Consider the following 15,803-nt stretch of genomic DNA (forward strand, 5'->3'; position numbering starts at 1 on the left):
AGTACATTATAGCTCAGAACTGTATAACTTATAAGATCTTTGAATGATTATGGTTTTATACATGGGAGTAGAATGTCCAAGGGATTTAGAAAACTAAACACAGGGAAAAAACGCGTTTTGGGAAGATCTTTGATGTGCAACAACATGTATGCTGAATATTTTCGTATTACGAAAGTATAAATTCGAATTCCATCAAACACAGCATGCTACTTTCAGAAGCATTGAAATCGAGACTGCGATGCGCTTTTGTAAGCCAGTCATAACTTATGACACGTGATCTAGCCAGCCAATGACAGCGGGTATTCAGAGCTTAGGACACGTGATGTAGTCAGCCAATAGCAACATCACTGTTAAGTAGCGCGAACACACAAACAGGAAAAGTTAATGGTTTAAATTAATATACATAGTGTTGATACACGAAACGCAAAGCTTTCACATATAATATTGGTCTGTAAGATTAATACGCTGCAAGAGAAGCTAAGCTTTCCCATACAATGTTGGACTTTTAAGCGCGTATTACAATTTAAGATAGCCTATATCACACCACACAAATGTGGTAATAACGACAGAAATGTCTGATCTTCTGGGCTCAAAATTCATCTAAATGGCTCGTCATCAAAGAGTTGATTTTTAAATGAGAGTCAAACGATCTGTGATTTAAAAAAATTCATCGTACATTAACTAACATATCTCCATTGTAACTGCCAGAATGGTACTTTGATGGTAACGCTTTGGAAATCACCATTTGGAATATTTTCCCGTGGCCTCTTAGAAATGGTTCATTTCTACAGTTGCCACAGAGCACTATATGACAGGCGTCACCGCACTTGCGCAGCTACGATGTCGTAGGGATGTCGTAGGGAGCCCGTATGTTCGTTCGTGTAAAACATTAAAAGATCGTACATTATGTCATAAAAGATACAAGACATCAGAGGATACTCCAAGAGCATCGGAATTTCGTGACCCATACTAAACTGTGCACATTTAAAGTGCACATTCGTATGTCCAGATTCCCAGTTAAGTAGGCCACGACCTGATATTAAGCCTTTCAATGTGGTTTTCAGGATGTAAATTTTCTTGGAGTACCAGTATTGTGTTATCTCATGTTTGGTTCTTTATTATGGCATAATGCCATACGTGCTAGAAGTTGAAAACGTGCACTTGAAATGCAGCGAACAGTGTGTGGAATTAAACACTTCGTTTCAAATATATTGTCTGCCTCAGCGGAAAAAATTTCTTTAACAAACCGACAAAAATAACCTCTTCATTGTTCTGCAAGGCAATTAATGCTTGACTGTCAGAAAGGTGGAAATAAAATAAAATCTCCAACTAATAACACATTTTAGCCTTTCGAAATTATGTGAATGTATTTTAATTCACTTGATAGCTCCTGGCCGCAGAAATCTGTTTTCTTTTCATCTGACGTGAGGGCAGTAAATAAAGAGGAAATAGCAAAATCACTAAATGTAAACATTGGTCACGTGGAGACTACCAACTTCCCCACTGCAACTCAGACTGCTCTGCGCATCAGCCCCGGATCTATGATATTTCCGAACCAGGGCAATACCCAGCCACTCCCTCGAGCGTTTGAGATAGGATGTCAAATATTTTAAAAAATAGAATTTTCAAAAATATGTTCATTTTGTAGCGCACATCTTTCTGAAGAGTCTGATGAATAAAACATATCTGTTCGAGGAAATGTAAGCGATGTCATTTGCTCGTAAAGCCCGGTCCACACGCAACGATCTGTCTGCGCAGACATCGGTGCAGATGTCTGTACATGCAAAATATCGCTGCAAATGTGGTGTGTTCACACGACACAAACCCCAATCTACTACTCGCCCGCCATCTGTCGGTGTAGAAAAGAAATATAAGTGGCAAGCGACTACGCTCCCCGTAAACGTCAAACATTTAATTCAATTATTTTGAAATATAGAAATGGAGGAAGTTCTGTTGTGGTCTGTGTTCGCAACTTGTGTTGCAAAAAACATTCAGACCAACCGCAGGAAACAGAGAAAGCGGGCAGACAGTGGCTGCTAAAGCGAAAGCAGTTTTCTCACGTAAATTTACTGAGAGAGTTGCAGGACGAACCTAACGACTGGCGAAATTATTTGCGGATAGATGTCGAAACTTATAATTATCTCTTAAAGCTTGTAACCCTTCATATTATGAGGAAAAATACTTGTACGAGAAGGGCAATTTCTCCTCATGAACGGCTGGCGGTAACACTGACACTCCAATTTCATCTTCAATTGTACTCCTGCTTGGTCTTGGTGTTTCTTGATCACTAAGAAAGCCAAGCAGATCAAAATACCATAACGTTGGCTGGTATACTTGATCTACTCCTACACCATATCTAGATTTCTGAACTTTGGATAACTCAATTAGAGCATTGTATGCTGCAATCTTTTTGTCTCGGTCACTATATTCTTTACTTTTAATCTTCCGCAAACATGGGTGGTTTCTACAAATTCAATGAATTCACTTACAAACTCTCGAGAACACTGACGAGTATCAGCCAATTTAATGCCCTGTGCGCACAAATACGAACACTAGACTGAGCAAACAGCTGTTTCGCGACAGATTTGCGGCGATCTCCTGTCCACACGCTCCAACTTGTCTGCGCAGATGTGGTTTGAACCCACAGATTTGAGAGGTTTCGCTCAAACCTCCAACTCCAACTTCCAGGTTTGCACACACCTCAGGTTGGTGCAAATCTTCTGTCCACATGCAACGATCTGTCTGCGCAGATGTGATGTGTGCAGACATTTGCGCAGACAGATCGTTACGTGTGGACGGGCCTTAAGTGTGCCAAAGTGCAGAGCCTCGCCTCCTCACGCAGCATTCCTCTATCGCACGTCACCGTACTTCGCTCTGTGGAATTGAAACGTGTATATTTTGTAATGGATGCCATGAAACCATATTCAGGACAGTGGAAATTAAAATGTCCTGTGGTGCCTCTCCTGCTTAAGGCCCGTCCACACGCAACGATCTGTCTGCGCAAATGTCTGCGCACATCACATCTGCGCAGACAGATCGTTGCGTGTGGACAGAAGATTTGCACCAACCCGAGGTGTGTGCAAACCTTGAAGTTGGAGTTGGAGGTTTGAGCGAAACCTCTCAAATCTGTGGGTTCAAACCACATCTGCGCAGACAAGTTGGAGCGTGTGGACAGGAGATCGCCCCAAATATGGCGCGAAACAGCTGTTTGCTCAGTCTAGTGTTTGTATTCGTGCGCATAGGGCATTAAAATGGCTGATACTCGTCAGTGCTCTCGAGAGTTTGTAAGTGAATTCATTGAAATGTATAGAAACCACCCATGTCTGTGGAAGATTAAAAATAAAAAATATAGTGACCGAGACAAAAAGACAGCAGCATACAATGCTCTAATTGAAAAATTGCGGGCAGTTGGCGCCTCAGCAAACAGAGAAACGGTAATAAAAAAATAATTGTTGCGAACTGGCGAAATTATTTGCTGATGGATGTCGAAACTTATAATTATCTCTTAAAGCTTATAACCCCTCATATTATGAGAAAAAATACTCGTATGAGAAGGGCAATTTCTCCTCATGAACGGCTGGCGGTAACGTTAAGATTCCTAGCAACAGGAAGGAGCTACAAGGATTTGGAATTTTTAACTGCAATATCGAAACAAGCGTTGAGTAAAAAAATACCCAACACATGTGAAGCTATTTACGCTGTCCTGAAGGATGAGTTCATGAAGGCAAGTCAAGTAAATTAAGTCTGTCAGCGAACTGTTTACCGAAAAGAGTTATCCAAAGTTCGGAAATCTAGAAGATCTGGTGTAAGAGTAGATCAAGTATACCAGCCAACGTTATGATATTTTGATCTGCTTGGCTTTCTTAGTGATCAAGAAACGCCAAGACGAAGCAGGAGTACAATTGAAGATGAAATTGGAGTGTCAATGTGCCAGGAAATGGAACACGAGGTAATGTAAAACAAAACAGGTTCGCCCTGCAACTCCCGCAGTAAATGTACGTGAGAAAACTGCTTTCGCTTTAGCAACCACTGTCTACACCATTTTGACTGCCTTCTCTGTTTCCTGCGGTTGGTCTGAATGTTTTTTGCAACACAAGTTGCGAACCCAGACCACAACAGAACTTCCTCCATTTCTATATTTCAAAATAACTGAATTAAATTTTTGACGTTTACGGGGAGCGTAGTCGCTTGCCACGGATATTTCTTTTCTACACCGACAGATGGCGGGCGAGTAGTAGATTGGGGTTTGTGTCGTGTGAGCACACATTTGCAGCGATCTTTTGCATGTACAGACATCTGCGCCAATGTCTGCGCAGACAGATCGTTGTGTGTGGACCGGGCTTTACAATCGGCCAGTTTGACATACTGCCCCTCTTTTTTTTTTTTTTTTTAAAAAAAAAAGAACTCTTCAGAAAATTTGCACTCTTTATTCCCTATCAGCTAACAACTTGCTGCTTTGTGTGACATAAATTAAATGTAGGATACATAAGCCCAGTAAAGACATGAGACAAGCAAGACAACACACATTTCTTCAGTCCTTAGCTCACAGAATTTTTTTCTCTCTAATCTTGCCACAGCTTTACATGGCGTGCTTTCCTTTCTGCGGAAGAATCTATTACTTCATCAAAGTTCGTCAAACGTTTTGCTATACTGAAAAAACTGTTAATGCAAATATTACCCAAGACTGGTGTGGTTTCCCGATCTGATTACGTCTATTTTGTCACTGTCTGCTAGATAAAACAAAATAGGCCTTTCTAATACTGCAACAATTGTAATACACACCAAATAAACGAGACTGTTTTGGCACAAACGGTCTTTTTTGTTACTACAGAATATAATTCACAAAGTACCATTATCAAATGCCTATTAGGCCTACTACAAGCAAAAAGCTTTACGTTAGAAAATAGTTTCACACTTCATTCATGCACTCCAGTTTCTCAAGTATGAGATAGAAAAGTAGTAGTACGAAATTTTTATGCAAACTTGGAATCGTCATATTGTTCCATAATTTATGTGGCTGGCTCTGAGCACTTCTGATGTCATCAGTCCCCTAGAACTTAGAACTACTTAAACCTAACTAACCTAAGGACATCACACACATCCATGCCTGAGGCAGGATTCGAACCTGCGATCGTAGCGGTTCCAGACTGTAGCGCCTAGAACCGCTCGTCCACAGCCATAATTTATGTGATGTCCCGGTTTCTTCTCCTTCCTCGTTCTAACAAACAGTCTTGTTATCACTAATTCTGTAACTATTCCTGCCAATGTCAAAGCTTATTCGCAGGTTAACTCTACTAACTCTGCCAGAATCACCGGTTTAGTTATCCCGCGATTATTCTCTGGTTAGGCCTTGCTACATGTTCGTACAACGTGTTTTCCGCGCTTCTTCCAGAATAAAACTTGATGCGGCTGCTAGCCGGGGACTGTACAACTGGCCCTTACGAATATAGCGATCTGGCCAAAATTTTCTGTCAAAGTTTCATTTTCCTGGGTATACCGAGAAGGTAATATGTAATCTTTCTTACCTGTTATTCATTTATTTCCTCTCCTGTAGTCTGAGGATTTAGCTAGTAATTATAACAACGCTCATCATTCGCAAACCTAATCAACCACACAATCAGACAGCGGTTGGCATTCATCCGTTTGGCCTTACTCGGTTCAGCTCATATAGCCCCTTTTGTCTGTAGGAAAGTTTGTTTCTACATGCGACGAGGATTCCCGTGACAGACGTCATGTACACCACGCACGCATTCACAAATCAACTTACGATTCATTCATAAATCAACTTAGAATGTGTTCAAAAATTTTCAAAAACCGACAGGGATGCGTTTCAAAGTCATATGAATGAATAATCGATAGAGTATGAATTTGCCCCCCACCCCCCTCATAGATCTGGACCTACTATGCATGCAAGAATCTGGCAGCTTGGACACTTCAGTAAAATTCTTCCCGGCAGCGTCTAGCTGCTTACTGCGACTGCTTACACAGCCAACAGCCACATTCCTGTAGCCAGAAGCCGGAGAAGGTACTACTCACAGAACACCAATATAGGTACTACTCAACTGCGCATGCGCATGGTCTCGCTGCTAAAAAAAAAAATCTAATGTAAACAGTTGTGACGTCACGCTCATCGGAGGCAATTTATTGTTACGGAACATTGCATAGTCTTCCTAAAGCCTTTGACACATTTTGCTGTTGGCAGACACTTGTATGAGCACTGTGTTTTGTTGCTGTATATGGCGCATTTCCTTTGCAATTTAAGTTTTAATTTTCGTTTTTTCTGTCGTTCATGTTTTATTGCTGCAGTATTATTCTGCAGTAGCGGTATACAGTATCCTTTGTTAGAGAATCGGTTCTTACCAGTCAAAATTACAAAAATTTATCTGAAAGCTAAAACAATGAAAAATTCCCGAGTTTTTCCCGGTTTTCTCCCGGATGAAAAAATTCCCGGGCGGATCTCCCGGTTGTCCCACGTCGTATACACCCTGCTTGGTGACATCAAATAATGGTATATCTGTACAGTCCTTCTGCATGAATGATTTTTTTAAATGCGAAATTTAAAACTTCAGCTTTCCATTTTGCTGCGTTCTATTGTCACACCAGACTAGTTAACGAATGACTGGATAGAAGCCTTCAAATTGCATAGTGATTTTATGCAGGATCAGAATTTTCCCAGGCTCTTGGCAAGATCTCTTGGTAATGTATGATGGTGGAAGCTATATACTTCGCGCGTCTATCTTTTTATAGACACATAAATTTCTGCTAACTTTTGCCCATTAACATTTCTGTGCAATCAGTTTAAACTTTGACCTAATTCCTCATGTTCGCCGTATTGGAACTAAATGATATCCACTCACTGTCTAAGTAGGATCTTAACAATTGCTGTCTGCTGTTTCCAACATAAAAATTCTCCTAGCCTCCTTGATGAATTTTTTAACTTAAGTACCCATCACTACTATAATGACATAATCGCCAGTTCCTGTACCTATATTGGCACTGTTGATAACGTCACATCTACTCGCACTACAAGATCTATAATATTCATATTGTGTGGGTTGTCAAGCTAGCTTCTCAGACAGTTTTCAGAAAACATGTTCAGAACTACTTCACTAGACTGTCTGTTCATACTACCTCCAATGAATCCATAGACATCCCAGTCAATACTTGGTAGTTTAAACTCATCTCAAACTGACAGTGCATGATCAGGGTACTCCCACTTTAATGAGTGTAGATTTTTCTGAATGGTTCTACAACTGTTATGGCAAAAAAGGATGGCCAATAAAAACATTTGATGACTAACTTGAGTTCACCTAGTCTGGTTAGTCACAGATAAATTTGCACTCAGATTACTTCAACCTCAGCAGACACTATTTTTGTCAATTGCAAAGAACACTCCCCCTCCTATGGTTTCTAACCTGACTTTTCACTGTACATTCCAAGTCTTCTTAAGTATTTCGGAGCTTCCCATTTTGGGCTTCATACAGGTCTTGGTTCCCAGTATAATTTGTGTGCAACAGCTTTCCTGGCAGGCAGTACATTCAGGAACTCTGTTACAAATGCTTCGGCACTTGACTATTGCAGTTTTAACATTTGGAGTGTCTTTCCATTGTAAGTGATCTGATTTCACTCTCTCTGAATAAATTGGCGAACCTTCATTAGAAGACCTCAAACTATCAGCTAGCCTCTTCCAGGCTCTCTTCTGCCCCTAGGCCAATATCTCCACATTTTCAAAAGAAGTTGTCTTTACAGCATATGTGGAACAAAATTAATCCACTTACTTTATCCCTTACTTTATTCAGTACATTGTATATTATTAATTTCTAGCATATGTCATTTCTGTAATGTTTAGTACCCATGTTTCAATTCTGTATAAGGCCACATTCAAGACAAGGAAAATTTGTATTAGATGTTGAAGTATTTCTCTTCTTCAAAACAGCTTTTCTTGCTATTGCGAATCTGTATTTCAGATCCTCTTTATTTTATAACTAGTTTCTGATTTATTTGTCTCCGTCAATGTACACTTGACTTGTTACAGATACATGAGGGTCCCCCACAATGAATGGATGTATGAACCATTAAGCAAAAATCACTGAACACAATTTTCAACACTAGTCCTTGTAATGATGTCACCGAAATAGTTATCGAAAGGCATGTTACATAGTTATTCATTCATTCACACATTGTATTTTGTAAGTCTCATCAAGAAGGAGAGCCTGTGGGGCTGTAGAACGAATCAAGTTCTACATTAACAAGAAGAGACAACAACTGCTGGCTTCTTTGGTAAAGTATACTAACAACAAACTATTACCCACTTCTTGATTACTTTACACAACTATGTTAGGAGGAAACAGCTGCTTTCAAAAAAGCCACTGCTCATCTTCCCACACTGGTACTACTCAGGTGCTGTTTTTAACTAATTCTTTACACGAAGCATTACTGTAACTTTACATAGTCTACAGCTGGCTACATACTAGCAAAGTCATGACCCACATAATACAAGTATTACAGTTATGCGGAAGTAATGCTCCTAAGTCAAGATATTCTGATAAATTTGAGAAGAAATGACTAAAGAGATAGTCTTTTACTTGGTTGTTAAGTACCTGGGTATTTTCAGTTTCCTGCTTAATGTTCACTGGCAACCGGTTATAGAATTTTGTGCCACAATAGGAAGTTCTTTCTGAACCTTCTGATGCATAGTCTCCTTAATAGTTATACACTTTAGAAGAAAAAAAAAGAAAAGAAAGAAGCAAGAAGGAATTATGCAAATGGGACAGAAGTTGGTAGATGTGATTTACATGTACAGACAAACAAATGATTACAATTTTAGAAAAGAATGACGACTTATTCAAGAGAAAAAGCTTTGCAAATGGAGCAAGTCAATAACATGCTGGTCCACCTTTGGCCTTTATGTAAGCGGTTATTTGGTTGGCAGCGATTTGTGTAGTTGCTGTATGTGCTTCTGAGGGATATCATGCCACATTTTGTCCAACTGGCACATTAGATTGTCAAAATCCAAACCTGGTTGGAGGTAGCTACCCACAAAGCTCCAAACATTCTCAATTGGGGAGAGATCCAGCAATCTTGCTGGCCAAGGTAGGGCTGCCAAGCATGAAGACAGGCAGTAGAAACTCATGCCATGTGCAGGTGAGCATTATCTCACTGAAATGTAAGTCCGGACGGCTTGCTGTGAAGGGCAATAAAACAGGACATAGAATATTATCGACATACCTCTGTGTTGTAGTGGTGCCATGGATGACAACTAAAGGGACTCTGCTATGAAATGAATTGGCACCCCTGACCATCAGTCCTGGTTGTCAGGCTGTATGGAAGGTGGCAGTCAGGTTGGTACCCCCACAGCTGTATGGGGTGTCTGCAGACACATGTTCATTGGTTACTGGGATCATGAGGCAGGACACATCACTGAAGACAATTCTACTCCAGTCAATGAGATTTCAAGACAAAGACATGTCTGGACACACCCCAGGCAGTTGTGGGATACTAATTTGACAGTTGTCTGCCATACAGCCTGACAACCTAGAGTGGTGGTCAGGGGTGCCACTTCATTTCATAACAGGATCCCTTTGGTTGTCATTCATGGCATCCTTACAGCACAGTGGTACATCAACATTATTCTATGTCCTATTTTATTGCCCTTAATGGCATGCCATCCTGGGTTTACATTTCAGCAAGAGAACCACCACCCACACACGGTGAGAGTTTCTATTACTTCCGTTCACACTTGTCAAACCTGACCTTGGCCAGTTAGGTCTCCCCAGTTGAGAGTGTTTGAAGCAACATAGACATGGCCCTCCAACCATCTTGGGATTTTGATGATCTAGTGCATCAATTGTACATAATTTGGCACAATATCCCTCAGGAAGATACCCAAAAAATCAATCAGCACCAAGCTGAATAACTGCTTGTGTAAGGACCAGAGGTGGGCTAATGTGTTAATAGATTGCTCAATTTGTGACGCTCTTTCCCTTGAATAAATCATCCACTTTTCTGAAATCGTAATCATTTGTTTGTCTGTACATATACGTCACATCTAATAATTTCTGTCACATTCATGTAATTCCTTTCTGGTGGGTCACTATTATTATTATTATTATAAATAATGGATGGTGATGAGTTCATACCAGAGCCAGAAAATAAAAGAAAAGCAATATGGAAAGTAATTAACCATGAAGGAAGTAGCAAAAGGAACATGTCACCATGAACTGTGACAAAATTAGAGCTACTAACACCCAACAGACTGCAAATTTCTTCAGGCAGCACTAAACAGGAAATACAAAAGACCTAATAATCAAGAATAAGAGAGATAGCACAAGCAACCAACAGAACAAAGTAAATTCTTGCCTCCACTGAATCTGTCTCTATGAAATCACCCCGAATGAAATCATTCACATAGCAAGAACCTTAAAAAAAAGTCCTCAAGAACTGATGGTATTCCAGACTTCATCATAAAGGAATTCATTACAAACATTGAAAAACCCCTTGCATAGATAATCAACTCATCATTCTTGACTGTGACATTTCCTGACTATCTTAAAACTACCAAAGTGATCCCTGTTCATAAAAGGGTGACAAATCAAATTTGGAAAATTCCACACCAGACTCAATGTTATCAGTTTTTGCAAAACTCACTAAGGAATCATGTATAACAGATTAATGAAATTTATGGACAAGAACAAAATCCTCACTGATGCCTAGCATGATTCCTGGAAAAATAGATCCATGACTAGTGCCATTTATAATTTCCTACAAAATGCTCTAGACATACATAACAAAAAACAAAATACTGCTAGTGTTTGCTTAGATTTAGGCAAAGCTTTTGACATCTTGGACCACAGAATCCAGTTGGAAGAGTTTCAAAAGTGTGGCGCTGTATTGAAATGGTTCTCCTAATACTTAACAAATCAGAAACAGAAAGGAGTAATAATATCACAAGAAATAAATAAGAGCAATAGAATATGTTTTTCAGTTGCAGGAATAATAAAAGTGGAGTCCCTCAAGGATTCAGACTTGAGCCTATCCTTGCCTTCTGTACATAAATGACCTAGATCTAAGCATTGAATCACAAATAAATACTTTGTTTGCAGATGACACTAGCATCTTTGTTGGAGGGAAAACCCCAATATGGTACAACTACAAGAAAGCATAAATAAAGCTAAAGACCAGGTAAATGTCAGGTTTGGAAGAAATAAACTAATAATAAATACATCTCAAACATCTTTTCTAAATTGTTTGGAGTTATGTGATATGAGGATTAAAATAAATTAATAAATTCGAAAAAAAAGGGGTTAAGTTGTTGGCTGTGAACTATCTATTGGCCTGATCCACTATTCTCTTAGCTTTGCCTGTTGGATGAGTTTGGGCATTTTATCAATGTACTTGAGTCATCAGCAAACATTGCAGTTTTGTAAGAGTCCTCCAATGTCTCAAGTAAATCACTTATTTGTACCGAGAACAGGAACAGGCCCAGGACTAAATCAAGAAGCACATCATATTTAGTGTTTCCCCATTCCGAATTTAATCTTATTTCCTGTCCATCATCTGCTAATGTGATCTTGTTTTTTATTGAAGGGAAGCAATAGAAACTCTCACCGTGGGTGGGTGGTGGTTCTCTTGCTGACTCCATCAAAGCAAGTGGAATATGACTTATGCCATGGCATTTTAATTTCCATACCAGAATTTTGTGATCCACACAATCAAAGACCTTGGACAGATCACACAGAATTCAACATGGTAATTTTTATTGCTCAGTTCTACTAGAATTGAGAGCTTGTTAGATGATACACTAACTTCTCAGTAGAACTGCCTTCATGGAGGCTAAAATGCCCTATTGTTAATTATGGTTATCCTCGGAAAAATGGTTTGGTATTCTTGGGAGCTACCTTCTCACAATAATTTTGAAATATAGAGGAGGAGGTTGATAGGCCTGTAATTAGAGATCACTTGCTTATCTCAACTTCTGCATATTGGTGTTAGTGCTATATATGGTACTTCAATCTTTCTGCAAATACAGCGTTACTCACTGACTGGTTAGAACGTAAATCAAGGGTAGTGCCACCAAGTCAGCAAAATAATTTCTTAATTAAGCTGAAATCCCATCATGGCCAGAAGAGTTAACACTTTTTAGTGACCTAATGGTATTTGTTAACTGTCTTCCATGTGAGTTGATAAAAGTGATGTGTGGTAGTGGGGTATGCATTGCCTGTGGAAGTAAGGTTATCACTTTTTCTTCCACATGTCCATTGTCCCTACATGTGTTTTCAGCTACACACTCTTAAGAAAAATTCATTCAATTTAATAGCCAATGATGTGAATTTCAAATCATTTATCATGTTGCCATTGTCATCTGGAAGTTCAATATTATTTTCCTTGGCCTGTTTATTTGTTTTATGCCTAAAAATACTCCATGTTGTCCTTGTTTTTTTGTGATATGAGGGTTGCCCAGAAAGTAATGCACCGCATTTTTTTCAACCCCAAAAGCAATGCTATGAATTCAAAACGTTACGTATGTATTATTTGAAATCTCCTGATTGAGGATGCCAAGTTTCCGTCACTTCCGACAGATAGCGTGCTGCAGAACAATTTCAAAATGGCGTCTGTAGGTGAGGCACATCACAAGTAACATGCCATCATTGAATTTCTTGCCGCAGAGAAAGAAACTGTGAGGAATATTCAGACACGCTTGTGTAAAGTCTACGAAGCATCTGTTTTCGACAAAAGTACAGTTAGTCGCTGGGCACAGAGGGTGAGGTCATCAGAAGGTGGTTCCGAGGAGTTACATGGGTTGGGTAGACCATTCACGGCTGTCCACCTGACATGTTTCAGTGAGCTGATGTTGTCATTCACAAGGACAGACATGTTATGACTCAGCAGTTTGCGTTTCTTTATCAATGATGAGGTGATTCACACAGTGAAGCACTGGCTCCCCCACCAGGACAAGGATTGGTACCGACAGGGCTTACATGCCCTTATTTCGTACTGGAGGAAGACCATAGAAAGGGATGGAGATTACATGGAAAAAATAGGGTGTGTAGATAAAACACCATTCTTTCGTGTGTGTAATTCTCATTTGTTCAATAAAGAAATGTTAAATAAAAAAATTCGGCGCATTACTTTCTTCGCAATCCTCCTATTGAATTTTTTGTGCATAGTACATAGTTTCTAGAATAGTAGTTGTCGTGATACAATAATATCTGCACCAAAACTGAAGTAATGAAGTAATACTTACCACACTAATAACCAGTGCTGTAATGTACTTCGCAAACGTTTTCATAGGTATCCAAAGGTATCTTACAGCAAAAGTGCTCAGGTATAATACCGCCAATACCTGAAAATGCAAAATAAATATCAGGTAGCAACTAGCTGCCCTCTAACAAGACAATGCTACTTGAATGCACATTCTTTATTAAGCCTGTACAATTATTTTGACAATAGCTATTTTTAAATGAAGATGGGCAATTTGCAGTATTTTTACAAATGACCCATGTCAGCCAAGTAGCTGCAGGAAAGTCATATTAGTACTCACTTTACTGATTAAATGTAGGAGTGAGGGGCAGAAGAAGTGAAGCAAATCACACTTTTCTTTCGTGTATCTATTGGTACCTGCTTCGTGATAGGAGGCTGATGTATATAAGTTCTACGTCACAGCATACAAACCTGCTGTTTACCAGAACAACTGACGAGTTCAGGAGCTATGAGAACACATTTCTCACAGATTCCACTGAAAAGTATGTATTTAATTTTCAAGCTATATAGTATTATTAACGCTTTTTTGGGTTTCCTGCAGTCATATCGCTTACCTGTGCTACAGCCTGTACATATACTGATAGTTATTTTAGAATAGGATCATGTTGTGACATTTAAAATTACCGCCGATATTTTAACGAAGAACTGCAGGAAAAGCAAACTTCTATCTGGAATGTTTATAATTGGAGAGACATTGGCTAATTGTTCATATTGAGCTGTTTTTCGACTTTAATACCATACTGTTATTTTGTTACTGTGAGCTATATGGTAGCGCTACACCGTTTGAAATTTAATTACATAAGCATTTTTCTTCTCATCTTCCTCATGCGTTCCTTTGTATTGCTGCTTAGACCACTACGGAGCACATACGCTACGAAATTCTACAGCTCATGTTTTCTTTGCGTGCAAAAATTTTAGGCGCTATTATCTGATGACTGCTGCCGATCGTGACACTTTTGTTGCTGACATGATGTGGTACTTTTCCTAAAGTAAAAACTGACATGAATACTAACCCTGAATTATTAATTGAATATTAGGCACAAAACGATATTCTATCTCTTTCGGTATGTATGATTCATTAGCTTCCTTTTTGTTAATTGATGAGGTCTAAAAAAAGGGAGAGAGAGAGAGAATGCGTTGAACAACAAACGGCTCAGCCAGGTGGAACAGAACTAAGTAAGTCTAAAGATTCAGTAAGCAAGTTCTGAACTTTATGTCATCAGTTGTTACTTGGTTGCGATAAAACTCACATCATATAGATATCGTAAAGGCGATGGCAGCTTTCTCAGTGACGTCGGATATAGGTTGCAGCTGGCAAGGTGGCAGGAGACTGTAACAACTAGCAAAAACGAGCCGAAAGTCGGTGTGAATTCTCTATATACTGGATCGAGGCAGGGGCCGAGAACACACATCTCTTGGTCGTATGCTGCAACAGCAATAGCCACCACAGAAAGCCATCGCCACGGATAGCACGACATTGGATTGAACAAGAAACGTCTCCGTTGCAAGCACGTAAATTTCCAAGGACTTCTTTACATTATAGCCCTGGTTCCATTTCGATCACTAGGCTTCGTTGAAGGAGTATGAAACAGCGAATTTTAAGAGTATTCGGACTAATTTACAGTGTTCCATTGTTGTCCATTATGCGTCTGTGAAGAGTGAATATGTCTTACGAAATTGTGTCTTTGAGTTCAAAGCACATAGTGCTCGTCACAAAGAGAAATTATTCCTTTGTGTTTGTTACCAATCCAACATCAGAATTATTCTTTTTTTATTCATCATTTCAAGCAAAAACAGGTTATCCTACAGGTCCCTTCGCTCATACAGTATGTTTGCATTGGTGTTATCAGTAATGAAACTGAATGAATTGTTGTATGGTCAGGCAACCGGATACCAACAAAGAACGAACCAAACCAGAAACGAAATTGTATCTCATTTTTAGTCTTTTATTTCTTTCACGGTTAGCATTCGGTACATTAATTTAGGGATATGAGAACGTTGTTCCTAAGGATAGGCTGTGTAATATTTTACATATATCTACGCGTACATATAATATCTTGTATTTATGTTGTTTACAGTATCGTTCGGTTTTCTACTCTTTCTGGCCATATGATATTGTATTCATTGACTTGTCCTACGTTGCAGTGCAATCTTTGTATAAAATGTAATTTTATAGGACCAAATAAAAATCAGATCAAATCAAAGCAAATCATAGACTCATAAAAGCGGCTACAGCTCCAAACTTTCCAGAAGCGCGCCGAAATTGGGCGGAACAAACGAATTTTCACTGACCTGTGCGGCGCGCAGTACGGAATAGCTTGATGTTACCAGCAGACCACCACCGACATGTGCAGACCGCTACCCTATATTACTGCTGAAAGAATATTTTGAGTATATATAAATCTGGAATGAGCATTAAAATATATGCGGAACAGGATTTTTGTCGTTACGTACTTTGCTTCTAGGTCAGGCGACCGGTACAGCGAAATGCTAGCGGGGAGCGCTCTGTAGATTTTTGACTGTCATTACACCGCTAGCACTGA

At 39.4% G+C, this 15,803-nt stretch overlaps 1 protein-coding gene across 3 annotated transcripts in view; it reads right to left on the reverse strand.

Annotated features, from left to right (window-relative positions):
• Positions 1 to 13,864, reverse strand: part of LOC126235990 (uncharacterized) — a 62,517-nt gene extending 48,653 nt beyond the window's left edge. Inside the window, exons 1-3 of one of the 3 annotated variants that reach the window (XM_049944999.1) lie at positions 13,815 to 13,864; positions 13,541 to 13,735; positions 13,244 to 13,342 (exon numbers count right to left, since the gene is read on the reverse strand). In XM_049944999.1, the coding sequence (XP_049800956.1) occupies positions 13,244 to 13,288 (45 nt within the window). In that variant the 5' untranslated portion in view covers positions 13,289 to 13,342; positions 13,541 to 13,735; positions 13,815 to 13,864. Of the gene's footprint in view, positions 1 to 13,243; positions 13,343 to 13,540; positions 13,760 to 13,814 lie in introns of those variants that run through there. The other 2 variants (XR_007544857.1, XM_049944990.1) reach the window with 2 other exon arrangements.
• Between the last annotated feature and the right edge of the window lie 1,939 nt (positions 13,865 to 15,803).

The sequence above is a fragment of the Schistocerca nitens genome, chromosome 1 (genome assembly GCF_023898315.1).
Source record: "Schistocerca nitens isolate TAMUIC-IGC-003100 chromosome 1, iqSchNite1.1, whole genome shotgun sequence".
Lineage (NCBI taxonomy): Eukaryota > Metazoa > Arthropoda > Insecta > Orthoptera > Acrididae > Schistocerca > Schistocerca nitens.